Raw genomic sequence first — 14,084 nt, forward strand, 5'->3', positions numbered from 1 at the left:
CACACACACACACACACACACACACACACACACACACACACACACACTCTCTTAATCCATCCTGAAAACACACCGACACTTACACACACCTCCGACACTAGTTAGAGCACAGTCCTGTCTGCCCTAGATGATGTGAACTACAATCATAACCCATTTTCCAAAATTAGTCTGTCTGTCTGTCTCCCTCCCTCCCTCACTGTGTCGTTGGAACTCAAACTACGAATGTTATCGAAAACACACGCCCTAACGCACACATTTCAGAAACACCATCTGACGACTGCTGCATTAATGAGCTCCCCTCTCCCCTCGCTGACGTCTTTTAGAAAACACGCGCCGCAAAACATCCTTATGGCACAGACGTTGCAGTTCTGCAGTAATGACATCAATTAACGTCCCCAGTGGAATTGGTTTTTATTAATGCAATTTGTTTTCGCTTGCTTGCTACCGCTAATTGCACACCAGAAAGCACAGAGTAAGTGTGTATTTCTGTTTGCTGCGCGCACACACACACACACACACACACACACACACACACACACAAATAACCTGAGCACTTCCGACAGCGCTCCACCGCACATATCCTACATCCCCGCCTCCCCTGCACGCACTCGCACAAGCAGCCCTCTTGATTTACTCCTACGTGCTTGGAAGATGTCAACATCTTTCTTCCCAACTCATTTCCTGGACTCCCACTCACCCCATCCTCTCTCTCACGCTCCCTTCTCTTCCACCAGGGACTTACCTGTCCCATTGTTGGAGGGCGACTGCTGTTTCCGGGGAGGCAGTGGCGGAGAGTCCTCCAGCCTGGTGTGTGTGTGTGTGTGTGTTGTGTATGTGTGGGGAGGGGGGAGAAAGAGAGAGAACAGGAAAGAGTTGTCAAGTGCATGTCTCAGGCAGTTTATGTTTTAAGATGTGGTGAGTTGTTGCATTGAATACATCTGCTGTGGGAGGAGTTAGATAGACACATAGGTGGGTAGAGACAGACTGAGGAGAAACAACTTCAGTCTCAATGAAGTCAGTAACCCACTGGTACAATCACTGGTGCCAACAAAAACAGAACGTTCTGGGATGATATGAAAACAAAGAGTGAGAAAAAAAAAAAAAAAAAAGCCTACTCTGAGTCCACACATTAGCTTTACTCTTCCATTTGATCTGAACCAAGCCAAGTCTACGCATGTGTATGAAATGAAGCAAAAAAAAAGAAAAAAAAAAAAAAAAAAAAGGATGAATGATCAGTTGTGCTGCCATAAATAAATAGGCGTATTAGATGGTTTATTAATTCCCTTATAATTTCCTGGTAAGTTTGTGTGAAATAACATAAAGTCTGTTGACTGATGCTTGTCTGTAGACACAAATTTCACCTTTTTTGCATGTACAGGGAACTTGCTTGCCTGATATCAGAAAGAATTCCAACTCGTTACATTCTGTTCCTCTCTCCAGCCTGACATTGCTCCACTCAAACCAATTTACTGTGTGTGTGTGTGTGTGTGTGTGTGTGTGTGTGTGTGAAACCAGACTATTTTGATTTTGGCCACCAAGCTCTACTGCCTTGCTCGAGAACACTTGGATGCCAGCCACAACAAAAGAGCACCTACTTCTCTCCACTGGATACTGCTGATAAAGGATTACCTGGAGAAAACTCCCAGGTCAGGGTGCATTAGTTTACCTCTTTCTGTGCCGATAATCACACGGAGAGAGCACCAGTGGAATTTCCCCATTGGCCGGCACAGAAGCATCGTCTGATCTCACACACGCACTCAAGAGGCGTACATACACACCCTGGGTTTAAGGGTGGCTCACTCGGTGCCAAGATGCGCAGGCTTTCCCTGACACCAGCAGGGCTACTGTGTCACAGTGTGCACTTGGCGACACGGAGAGGCGCATGACTCGTTTCTGTTCTGTTCTCTCTCACCATCTCCCTCAAAGCACACAACTCCTTATGGAATTCCCCGCCTACCGAGCTGCTGAGGCCTCTATTTATAATCACTCACGCACACGGCATACAACTTGAACTCTGATAAACTCTGCTGAACTGAGCTGTTAATGTTAAGTGCAGTGTCACCGTTTCCAGTCGCTCCCTCACTATCACTTCCCCGTCCTCGTCTCCCGACACCCACGTCATGCGCTCGACTCCGCTCGCTGTCCTTTTTTTTTTTAGTCTCACCTGGTCTTGAGCACCTCGTTCATCTTCTGCTCCAGGTCTATCCTCTTGCTTCGCTCCCTGTCCAGCTCCTGCCGCAGAGAGTCCACGTTGGTCTCTTCCCGCAGCTTCCGCAGCTCCTCCTCTGGAAGACACACAACGCGAAACGCTGGAGATCAGCATCACGCATTTTTCACATGCATCCACAATAATTCAAACATTATGTGGAAAATGTCATGCAGCATGTCAGATACACTACCCACAGATAATCTGATCTATAAAACAATATAATTCTTCTAAGTGGAATCAAGTTTGAAGTCATATAACTGGAGACACAAAAAAAATCCTCTACTCCATCATCACCTTCACGCCCCCCCACCCCACTCCACCCCTCGTCTCTCAGCTCCCAGCATGAAGTGGGTTCAGGTATCAGGGCTTGCTAAGCCCGGGGTGCAACATTAGCGGTGTTTTCTCTCAGTCTATTGTCCCTGACTAAAGGGGCACATGAATATTGGAGGAGATGAAGCAATTTTAAAAACAAATTCGAAAAAGTGTGTGCACATGAAGAGGTACAAATGAATGAAGACCTGCATACATTTATGTACCCAAAGAATGAGGAGCAACACAAAAGCGCATCCTTCTCAAAACACACAAACTGACATCCACACATACAGTAAAACACAACACAGACCTCTTGACTTCCTTACAAACAGAACTTGTGAGGTACCACTTTAACAGATCTGTTTTCACAACAGACAGGCTAGTACAAGCACAGGTGTAAATAGAACTGGCTCACCTGGATGGAATGGAGCCATCATTCATGTTATTATTTACAACCGTGCTTTTGCTGCTTTTGTCTGCCGTGAAAAGGGTCTAATGGAAACGGCATCATGCTGAGGATTTATAGGAAATTGTGCCGGGCGACAACACCATATGGTATTGATAAAGGAAGCACAAGAACACTGCCGTAAAACACTTCAGATCAATACCTGCAACACGAGAAACATGACCTAAACCAGCAGTACCCTCCTTCTTCGAAGGGACCAAACTAACAGTGAGGAAAGTGATGAAAGCAGGGTTACGCAGCCTCTGCAAAGGAAGATGTATGTCACCCCCCTCCCTCCTCCCTCCTGAGATCATTTCATCACACAGACAGAAGGGGATTCATATATCAAGAACGTAGCTGCCAGTTTCTCTTTCTCATCACCTAATCTCATAACTCACTCATCCTTTATCTCTTCCCGTTAGCGCTCATAAAACATTCAGTGGCAGCGCCTCCTGCAGCTGAAGAGTCGGCAAACAACACTGTGTGCTCTCGCGGAGAAAACATACACTGGATTTCCCCTACACCAGCTCCGTTTGCCTGTCTCCTCGTCTGCTAACATAGGAATGCGTTTATGGTACGGTGTGTGTGTGCGTGTGTGTGTAAACAAGACAGAGAGCCGGTGCGTAAGCGAGAGGCCGGCTGAAGGTTGCTAAGCAGCTTAGCACTGCCTATGTTGCCCTGTGCCAGGTTCTCCACTGTCAACCGTAAACCTCTTAGACAAATGACTAACAGCGGCAGCAATGCACTGTGGGTAGTGTAGGCAGAACTAGATCAGTGGTTTATTCTGCACTGAACGCAGACACAAAGTATTGTGGCAAGTGAAGGGTGACAGGAATATAGTCTGTCAGTAATCTTCTGTTAAATGCTCCACTATATTCAACAGCCGGCTGCTAACTTCTTTTATTTGGTGCTGGGTCTATCACAGCTGAAAACAGCTGCCTCAGCAGATGGGAACAAGGTTGATGAAAGTAGCGAGACTGAAGCAAAAACAGTAAAGTTGTGGGCCATGAAAGCAAAACAATGATCCTAAAAGACGCAATAACTCTCGTGAGGCTGAAGCTCACCGCAGAGTCGGGGGATTATTCCCCATGGGGGCCGTCAGTACAAGGGACCCCTTTCATATTGCATAATCATGTCGTCCATTGTTGATGTACAGATATTGATCGGTGCAGGTTCAGTTACTTCAGTCTCTGGTTGACAGACACACAGCAGATTAATCACGCTACAAAAATTCATTTTAAATGTTTTGTGATACAGTGACTATTTTAGTGCTGCTCTAAATAGTGACTACTAGGTGCACTATACTTATACCCCCCCCCCCCAAAGTCCTGCCCCCATACTGTAGGTCTCTCCTTCCCTTCACCTTGTGCAATTAGTTCTATGTATACACATCTCCTTCATCCTTTCTCCTCCCCTTTCCTCTACATAGTTTCCTTCCTTCCAAACGCCAGAGACACCTCAGTCCATACTCCTGTGTTTGATGTGTCACACAGCACGAGCGTGACACAAGGTGCTTTGTGTGTCAGACACACACACACAATCGTTTTCCTGTCCCACAGAGGCCCTCTCCATCAGATGGCATGTTAATAATACCGTCAACATGCCTGCTCGCTTTCTAAAATTGGATTGCCAACATCTATATATAAATCTTCATCTTGGGTTACCCCCTATCACGGGGTCTCTTTGGCCATTATGAAGGCTAGTAATCAGCGACACAGACACAGGATTAGCTGAATACCATGCCAGGAGATGACCTTCTCTCCCATGCAGGCTTTCCATCAAACTGTAATGTCGGAGAAGAAAAATGCCAAAAAAAAAACAACAAAAAAACGTACATTTGATAAGAGTTACACATATTATTATCTGCTGATAAATATTGGAATGCAGCAGAAAATACAAGTGATGTTGAGGGTAGATAATTGCCATCGGAGGAGGTTTGGTTTGTGTAGTACGGCACATTCAGTATCAGATAAGGTTAAAGTCAGAAGACGAAGACGGTGCCACGAGCACGCGGCAACCGACATGGCTGAGTGTCATATGAGAGATATTTTGAAAGTTGTTGAGTATTGCACGTTATCATCCAAGTTTTCTTGAACCATCTAGACACAGACAACATCCTCAGTGCCCTGGTTTTACCGCTCAGCTGAGGGGGTCTGCAGTTTCTATGACCGGGATTCACCACTGTGGCAGATTTCTAGTTGGACAAACATGAATTTGGGTTATTTTGTACATGTCTCTGAGGTTGATCAAATGAAAAACAGAAGTCTACTGTACCACCTGCGTATACCGTGTGGTTGCCAAACAAGGCTGGCTAATGTACAGAAGTTTCAGCATCTTATTTGTTTGCAGTACAATATAGTTGAAATTCCGGATTTTGAAGCCGACAAACTTACTGACGTTGAGATTACTTTTGTGGCTTTTCATCTTATCGACAGCTCCACTGTAAAGCAGCTCAAAGCTGTCAAAGGTGAAGTCCTCCATCCTGCACAAAGCCATCCGTCTCTGCAGCCGGCCAGTCCCCGGTACGCTCGTGCATGAACGGGACGGCAGGGTGGCCACCTTGGCTCTCTCTTGAAATTCAGCCATGGCTACAGGTTCTCCTGGTCCGGTCCAGCTTGTTCAGCAACCCAATGACCTCAAACCTCTTTTAAAAAAAAAAAAAAAAAAAAAAAAAAAAAAAGACACCAAACCTGACAACTCTGGTACATGCTCTACGTTTACATGTCCCATCCAGAGAGAAAGCAGAGGTCAAGGACACGTTCCTCGGTGCTGATCGGTCACCAGCAACGCAAGAGACTAATGGTCGGTGATCGGAGCTGGTCTGAGAGAGTTAGGCAACCGGTAAAAAGAGAAGCAGGGCAGCTGAGGTAGGGAGAGGTGGGGCTTTGCTGGGTGGCCAGCAGACTAAGAGGGCCTGGAATCTGAGATTTCTGAACCCACCGGAGCTGTCGGACACTCGCACATCACGCATGTTCGAGTGTCAGCCCGGTTTGATTGGAGTGGCTGTGCACATGTGTGTGGCCGCGCGTTACGCGTTTGTTGCGACTCGGCTTGTGCGCGTTTGTCTGAAAGAGTGTTAGTGTGTGAGTGACTACTGTAAATACACAAGTGGAACGAATCGCTTTATATCCAAGCAGGCAAAAGTTGTAAGACCTCAAAAGGAAAAGTACTGTGTGAGTCGCTCAATCCAGGCCAGAGACAATGGCTCCTTTCATTAAAAGGAAGGTGGGGGGGGGGGTTCAGCGAAAGAGAGAGAGAGGATCAGCTGCTTCACTTTGGCCTCTCATTGTTCCCATTCTCTACAGTGTTTGCCACAACACTGGTTGATTTGAGCGTAAAAAGCAAGGTTGAGTTTCGGAGCCTCCAGCAGATCGGCAGATGTTAACACAAGACACCAAGGAGAGAGGAAAGATAAGGAGAGGAAACACTATTAAGTTGTGGCCTGGCAAGTGGTGAGTTTGAGAAAGGCCAACATGTAATTGTTAATAAGGACACATGATGCATCTCTCTGTGTAACCCAGAAAACAACATCATGTTCAGTGAGACATCGTGTTCATTCAGTTTTGGGGCTCTCTAAAAGTCAATGAAGTAATTATAGTCAAGCAAAGATATTAGGGATAGATATTCATAATTTATTAAAAGAATATTTCTTTTCTTTTCCATTTAGTATTATACTGTAGTTCAGGTTGTACTTGGAGCAAACAAAGAGCTACTTTTGTAGTGCATCTTGTTTAAATCAGCTTTCCTCGCTGTGGCCTCGATATCTGCAGGTGATCTAGAGTTCAGCTCACCTTCCTCCCCCCTCTACAACACTATGTTGACTTAATGGCTATACATTTTAAAACTTCACAGTCCTCCCTGATCCAACAACAACACTCCTTTCTGTTGATACTGCGTGTGTTTTCCGTGCATGCTCACATATTTAACATAGAAATGATCTAGATACACAATGTTCCCTAATCCAATGTCAGCGGGAAGGATAGCGCGTGCTTGTTTGGAGAACAGTAATGTGATAATAGATTTCATTACATCATAGATATCTGGTCAAGACTGCAGGCGCCTCGAAGCACCGGGAACCGGGTCCTTAAGGGAAACGGCAAGAAAATAAATGGACACATCCACAGCTCAACTCTGCAATTCTGCAGGAAGATATTACATTAACTCATTAAGCTCAAAAGACGGAGCACAGAACTGTCTTTACACACATGGCCACCTGTTGTACACACACACACACACACACACACACACGACTAAATAAAAGCGTTTAAACTGGGACACAGACTAGAGTACAGTGAGAAGAACTGAGAAATCTGCGCCGGCTGTGTGTAAACACCGAGGTACCATCAATTACAGGCAGTGGTGTATAAAGTACCCAAAAGCCATACTTGAGTAAAAGTAAAGATACATTACTGGAAAATTACTCAAGTAGTATTCTAATAGGTGACTTTTACTTTTACTGGAGTAAAAGTCTTAAAGTATCTGATATTTATTGTACTTAAGTATCAAAATTAATTTTCTGATATTAAATGTACTTAAGTATTGAAAGTAAAAGTACAAGTAAATGCTGTTAATAAAAAAGCAAAGGGTCAGAATTATGAGAATTATGAAGTTGATTCTTTTAAGTGCTGTGGCCACCATGACCAAGGACATGGAGCTGTGTTGACAATAATTGGGTTGGCTGTGAGCCATCCAGGAGCAACAATGTTCAACATAATATATTGTACATAAGTATACTTTTGCATCCACTATGAACTTATCATCATAATTCTCCGAAAAGCAATACGACGCTATGAAGGAGTTGTAACAGTGCATTTATAAGTATGCTCATTCCGACTAGAGGATGTAGAGGGCAAATGCATAATATTATGTTCAGCAAAAAATATCCACTTGATGCATCAGGTCAGTGTTGTGAGAAAGGACACATGCCTTGTAAACTCCTATGGGCCTGATTTGAACACAATAGGCAAAGGTTTTGCTCAAGCTGAAACTGCAATTGGGCGACTGCTACCATCATAACTCCATCTGATCATCCACAAAATGACTCAAATATCAAAACATGATCAATACTAAAGCAGCAACCCAGTCATTACTTGAAACTGAAAAATGTCCTGTTCATCTTCAAAAGACAATTCTAATAGAATGTAGCTTCTTTACATTCTATTAGAATGTAAAGAAGCTACATTGTATAGAATGATTCTATTGAAGTTATTCCTTTTTTAAATGTTTTAGACGAGTCACGAATCACTTTAAAAGAGTGATTATAGCTGATGTAACTTAGACATGAGATTGATCTTCTCATGTCACTCTCTTTATACAATGATATAAATTCATCCCCGTTTTATTGATATCTTACGAAAGTTACTCCTCACTTTTCGTGCGTTTTTCCTGCAAAAGTCCAGCAACATGAGTCAGTTTTCGCTTGTTACATGCATACTGTCTTTTCAAAATAAACTTCCATCTTCACAGGAAACAACTAAGGTTTAGGCGATGAAACTACTTAGTTAGGTTTAGGAAAAGATCGTGGTTTGCGTTAAAATATCTACGGAAGTGGCGTTGCTTAAGTACGGAAGTCACGTCACAAATAAATCAACATTGGCTTCTCGTTTCACGCACGGCACAAACTGCGGCCTCCTGGAGGAAACGCCAGTGTTTGTTTGACCCATCCACCTCTCCTCATCCCACCCGTCCTGTGTGTGTTGTTGCTTGCTAGCTATAGCATATAGCATCACTGGGAATCAAAACACCGCGGCTTTGAGAGCACTTGTTTTGCGCATTAACGTGATTAACCAATGATTTAACTTGCAAGCTAGGACCACTGATTCACCAAACCTGCTTGCTTGCAGTCTCTGTTCCACCACAGTCCCCGACGCTGGTCTCATGATTCATTTTGTTTCTAAAGATAGATTTGATTTTGTAGCGAGAAACGGAAGGTTTCAGGGGAAATGTATCGGAGTAAAAGTATCAGTTTTCTTTGCAAAATATAGTGAAGTAAAAGTCAACAGAAATGTAAACAGTAAAGTAAAGTACAGATATCCAAAAAAACGACTTAAGTACAGTAACGAATTATTTCTACTTCGTTACTATACACCACTGATTACAGGTCCATTCAGCGTGACATTTTTCTTGCCAAACTCAAACATCTCAACTATAGAAAACCTCTGCTTCCGAGCTGTCGAAGCCCGTTCTGCCTCAAAGGCTTAATTTCCTGTCGTACAGAGCTCACCTATGATGGAAAAGACTGGCCCTCCTTAGCAGGCACTGAGTAGAAGTTATTCATTATCATGCAGCGTGTCTCGCAGCTGTCTTAGAGGGGAATGAATCATCAGTGTGTACGTGTAATCGGTAATGAGGACCGCAGAACACTCAATCACTCGCATAATTATCTCCAAGAATATAAAACCAAGACTTTTCAATTACTTCCATGTTTCTGTCATATACCACCTCAATAGATACTAAAAAAGACACAATATGCCCATCAATTACTGAAATCTATTTCGGAGGTGTTTTACTTCTAAATGAATATTTTAATAATCTTTCAACAAGTGTGCATGTTCTGTTTTGTCTTCAAAGACAAAACACAGGACTATACAGCGCTGTCATCCGGATGTATTTTACACAAAGACTCAAAAGGAACATCCATCAGAAGTGTAACTGGCAATTTCTAGGCCATTTTTGGTGTTTGGGATGTCTTATGCAGACAAAAAAAAAAAAAACGGCAGACAATATTACATTATAGAAAGAGCTTTCCAGGGCTGCTACAAATCAGTGTGACAGCAGGATTCACTTAATTAAGTATGCATCAGATTCTGGTATCAACTGTTTCTACAATTTAACAAACACGCATTACAAAAAGCGATATCCCCTCTCCCCAAAAGACTAAGTGCTAATATATAAATTACATATTTACTGTAAATTTAAAAACTTGAGTTGTTGGTAAGTTTTCTCAAATTTAAAGCCAGAGTAACTTCGCCAAGACATGTCTAGAGGAACGACTACAGAACAGTGAGAGCTGGCTTTTTAGCTCGCCGTTACTCCAGTAGCTAAAAGGCTGCACAACCACACAGGTGTTTCAGTTACTGACTAATTGCTCTTAGCGCAGGTGTGAATTATACAATTAATGATGGCTGAATTCTATTCAGCGGCTTCCGGGCCCAGGGCTGCGATGAAATAGTAAAATAAAAATGACGTTCCATGTGTTTTCTGAACCACTTTTCCTTGACCTCGATGAAAGACATCATGAGGTCTTTCTTCACGTCAAAGAAAGACGTGAAGAAGAATTCACAAGGAGTAAGGAACAGACAACGAAGGGAATCTTGCTGCATTTGACGTGGTTCTGCCGTGTCGCTTTAAATGTGGCCACAAGGAATTGTGGGACAGAATTATCTCCATCCCTTTCATAAAGGAAGGACCAGTGTATCCCATGATAAAGGAAATAAGAAAGGAAGCATTGAAGAACCTTTCCTTTAGCATTTAGAGAATTCAAGCATCTCCTATAGCGGCTGCCATTTAGACATTTCCTCATCATTACACTCAGGTAGGAACCTCCCTCAGACTATTCAACAGCAGCCCTGGTATGATGGCTCGCTGTCATGGCTTTCTGGCAGTTGACAGCTGAAGAGATCTGATCCATTGTTAATATTTGAAGTGACACCTGTGCTTTTCCTGTATTGACAAGACAAACTGTGAAATGAACTATGAAAGGAACAACATTTCTAATCTCAATGAACTAATAAAAATGATGGCGGTGTCTGAATCAGGTCTAATCAGGCAACATGAGAGAAAACACGTGTGTGGGTGGACTGTGGGAATTAAATACTGACATCTCTGGATTCTTAATATCCAATATTTTTTTAAAGACCTGTCAGTGGGGGATAAAACACTTTGATGACCGTTTGATGTACGCAACTGGGACGTACTTGTTCTTCCGGGTGGTTTCCCCAATACAGGTGAGTAGCAGATGATATTGTGAAGAAACGCAATGCGTTACAGGCCTCTTGCAATTCATCATTGTTGTGCCGCTGCTGCACAGTGCATGTCTGTGTCTGTGCAGTGTGGAGATATTTTATATCTCCTGTATATACATGTTAGGATTGATAACATCGTACGTAGTATTATAGCAGCATATGTACATTCTCAACACAACTTATAAGTTGATGTTTTGTTGACCCAGGGGTCAGCCCTGATAAATATTGAGACTAAGGGCTGGGGTACCAGGGTTCTTCATTTCTTTACTTGACCTTTATGTTCAAACATATGGTTTAGATTAGTTAACATCCAATGTATGGATGGGGTGCCAGACAATAATGTATGTCTCAACCCCCACCTGTGTGTAGACGGAGAGGTATAAAGAACGTGTAACTTTTTAGTTTAGTTGAAGAAATCCTGCAGCCTAGCAAGCTGTAATTTTCCTCCCATGATTCATGTCCAATAAAGAATTCTGAAAAGTTGATCTTCGACTCCAACCTCATCTGTGACCAGTCTCTTCAAACCGCTACCACAGCAGCCTTTATGTGGTGCCTCTCTGCCCAGTGTGAAGTGGGACAGCAGCTAGGTCACTGCTATTGATCAGTGAGTCACTGTAGTGCACAAAGCCTGGCCAGTGACCTTCAATACGCAACCTCAAACAGGATAGTGTCTCTCACACTCACACACACACACACACACTAGCCTGCCAGGTCCAGGATGGACATCGATCTTGCACATATTCTATCGGCTCAGACTAAAAAAGCGGGGCTCTTTGTGACGCAAAAACAGCGAGATAAAAAGCTGGAGATATCAACAAGAAAAAAAAAAAAAAAAGGTAGGCAGAAGAGAAAAGCACAGAGAGGACAGAAGGGCAAAGAAGACGGTGACGTTTGGAGGTTGCAGTGAAAAGGGAAAGAGAACTAAGCAGAGACGGAGCAATAAAAGCTCTGCACATCAAGCCTGTCCTTATAATTACACAAGGTGATTTCCAGCGGCACCAGCTTCTGCCATTTTATCACCGCAGGAGGGTCGGTTCAGCTCAGCGCCGTCACCCACGGGACATATTCCGGTTGATGTATCCCTCTGTTTTTACATCTATTACTATAATAATCATAGAACTATCACAAGGTTGTCATTCAAGGCAACCGTGTTCTCAGAGTTCTTATTGAGAGTACGCGGAGAGACGTGAAAATACACACAAGAAACATACATTCATATATTCCAACATTGGTAATTTTAGATACACACATACGCACTAGAAGCACAGGTTTATGCTAAAACATTTGCATAATTTACATCTCCATTGTGTTTGTGTCTTGTTGTTGGGTTGTTGCCGCGCACAATGGCAGATGAAGCAGCCGGTTTGAGTAGAATGGTTGACTAATTATCTGATTACTTCATAATTGGAATTTGAGTGAGACAGGCTGTATAAGTTTTGTATTTTTAGACATATCAATAACAAAAAGTGATTTGAAGCGACCATAATGCACACATACTATAGTAACCTGGTTAAAAGCAGCCAGCATGGAGAAATCCTTCGTGAGGATAATCCGCAGACCTCACTGTGGACAGTTTATCAGGAGCTGCACTCCTTTCTAGGTCTGAGGATTATCCTGCACATGTAACAACAACAACGTCTCTGAAACACACCGTTAAGTTTTACAGATGTATTTCTCTCATGCTTTGCACCACAAAAAAGAAAAAGAAAATAGCACAGTCATTGTAAGCCTGACTCGACAGCTTCCTCGCTTTGACTGTTGCCATGGTAATGAACATCCAAAACAGTATTCGCTTGAATTTTTTATGACTATTATTATTATTAGACTACGCGTTACCCCAGAATGAATTTTTGCTATTTGAGATTTAAAAAAGGAAAAATTCTTGAAGTATGATTTTTTTCTATGCTCTCTCATTAGACAATAACAACAAAGAAACAAATAAATAAATGGAAAGTACAGACGGACTTAAGAGACCACAGCACCACTTCACTTGGTCAATGTGGAAAGAGGTGAATACACATATTTAAGCATTTATTAAATGATTGAGAGCACGCTGCTGGCCCTTTAAACTAATCAGATTAGTCCATTGTGTGTGCATACGCGCAAACATAAAGGAGAAGAGAGAAAGGAAGGATGAGAATAGATGAGAGGCTTGAATGAGGCCCGGGAGAGGAGAGAGAAAGGAGGAGGAAAAGAGAGGAAAACTGGGAGGAAACACAGGCGGAATACAGCGGAAGGCCATCGCGACCTCCACTGCATGTGTGTGTGTGCGTGCGTGTTAGCCTCCTCCTATGTGATCTCGCATTCGGAAACATTGTTACAAATTAACCAATTAAGTGCCCTAAGAATAGCACTGGTAAATCACAATAAATGCCAAGGGGGAAAGGCATGGGTCATTGTATCCACACACACACACACACACACACACACACACACACACACACACACAGTCTGGAATGGAAACTCATGCCTCCTTCACAGGAGGCATGAGTTTCTTAAGCAGAAACTCATACTTAAGCAGAGTGTTTTGTTTTAGCATACAGCGTGGGCCCCGGCTGTATTTTAGGCAGCAGGGAGGGAAACACGTCAGCGTGAGAGCGAGGGAACACGCCTCTGCTCAGTTCACTCCGACTGTGAAAGAGATCCATGAAGCCCAAATTGTTTCTTGGGTTAAATGCTGATGCATCATTAGAGGGGGAAAAAAAGCACAAACCAACACATACTTCAGGTTTTGAACGAGTTTTAGTTACGGTTTCCTATCATGCCATTATAGTCCTTTTTTCCTTTGGGAAATGTTCTTATCTTCTCAGTGGAAAAAAAAAACAGAACAAAATTAGCCCTGGGGAGGCAAGAAGATTTGTGGAACTAATTCATATTTTGGGCGTTGAGCTACAGGTCTCATCGAGAGCAAGCAAGATGTGCTGGCTGTTGCCAACAGTGACATTCAATTATGAAATTGTCTTTATGTGAACTATGAATGATTGAGTTCGTCAAATAATTGTTTTCAATATTGACAAAGCAAATTTTAAAATGAATCGTTCAGTCTGTAGAATCCCAAGGTGGTGTCTTTACATTCTTTGCCTTGTTTAACGGTCAAGCCACTTCCTGTTCTGGCATCGTGAGCCACGCCTTCCTGGGGGGGGGGGGGGGGGGG

General features: G+C 43.1%; 1 protein-coding gene across 3 annotated transcripts in view; it reads right to left on the minus strand.

Moving 5' to 3' along the window:
* The window catches only part of gramd4a (GRAM domain containing 4a), a 40,509-nt gene that overhangs the window by 8,426 nt on the left and 17,999 nt on the right, over positions 1–14,084 (minus strand). For 2 of the 3 annotated variants that reach the window (XM_031865670.1, XM_031865672.1), the window contains exons 4-5: positions 2,165–2,285; positions 743–804 (exon numbers count right to left, since the gene is read on the minus strand). In XM_031865670.1, the coding sequence (XP_031721530.1) occupies positions 743–804; positions 2,165–2,285 (183 nt within the window). Of the gene's footprint in view, positions 1–742; positions 805–2,164; positions 2,286–5,359; positions 7,389–14,084 lie in introns of those variants that run through there. The other variant, XM_031865673.1, reaches the window with a different exon arrangement.

Source organism: Anarrhichthys ocellatus, unplaced genomic scaffold, assembly GCF_004355925.1.
Source record: "Anarrhichthys ocellatus isolate YVR2014 unplaced genomic scaffold, GSC_Weel_1.0 scaffold33, whole genome shotgun sequence".
NCBI lineage: Eukaryota > Metazoa > Chordata > Actinopteri > Perciformes > Anarhichadidae > Anarrhichthys > Anarrhichthys ocellatus.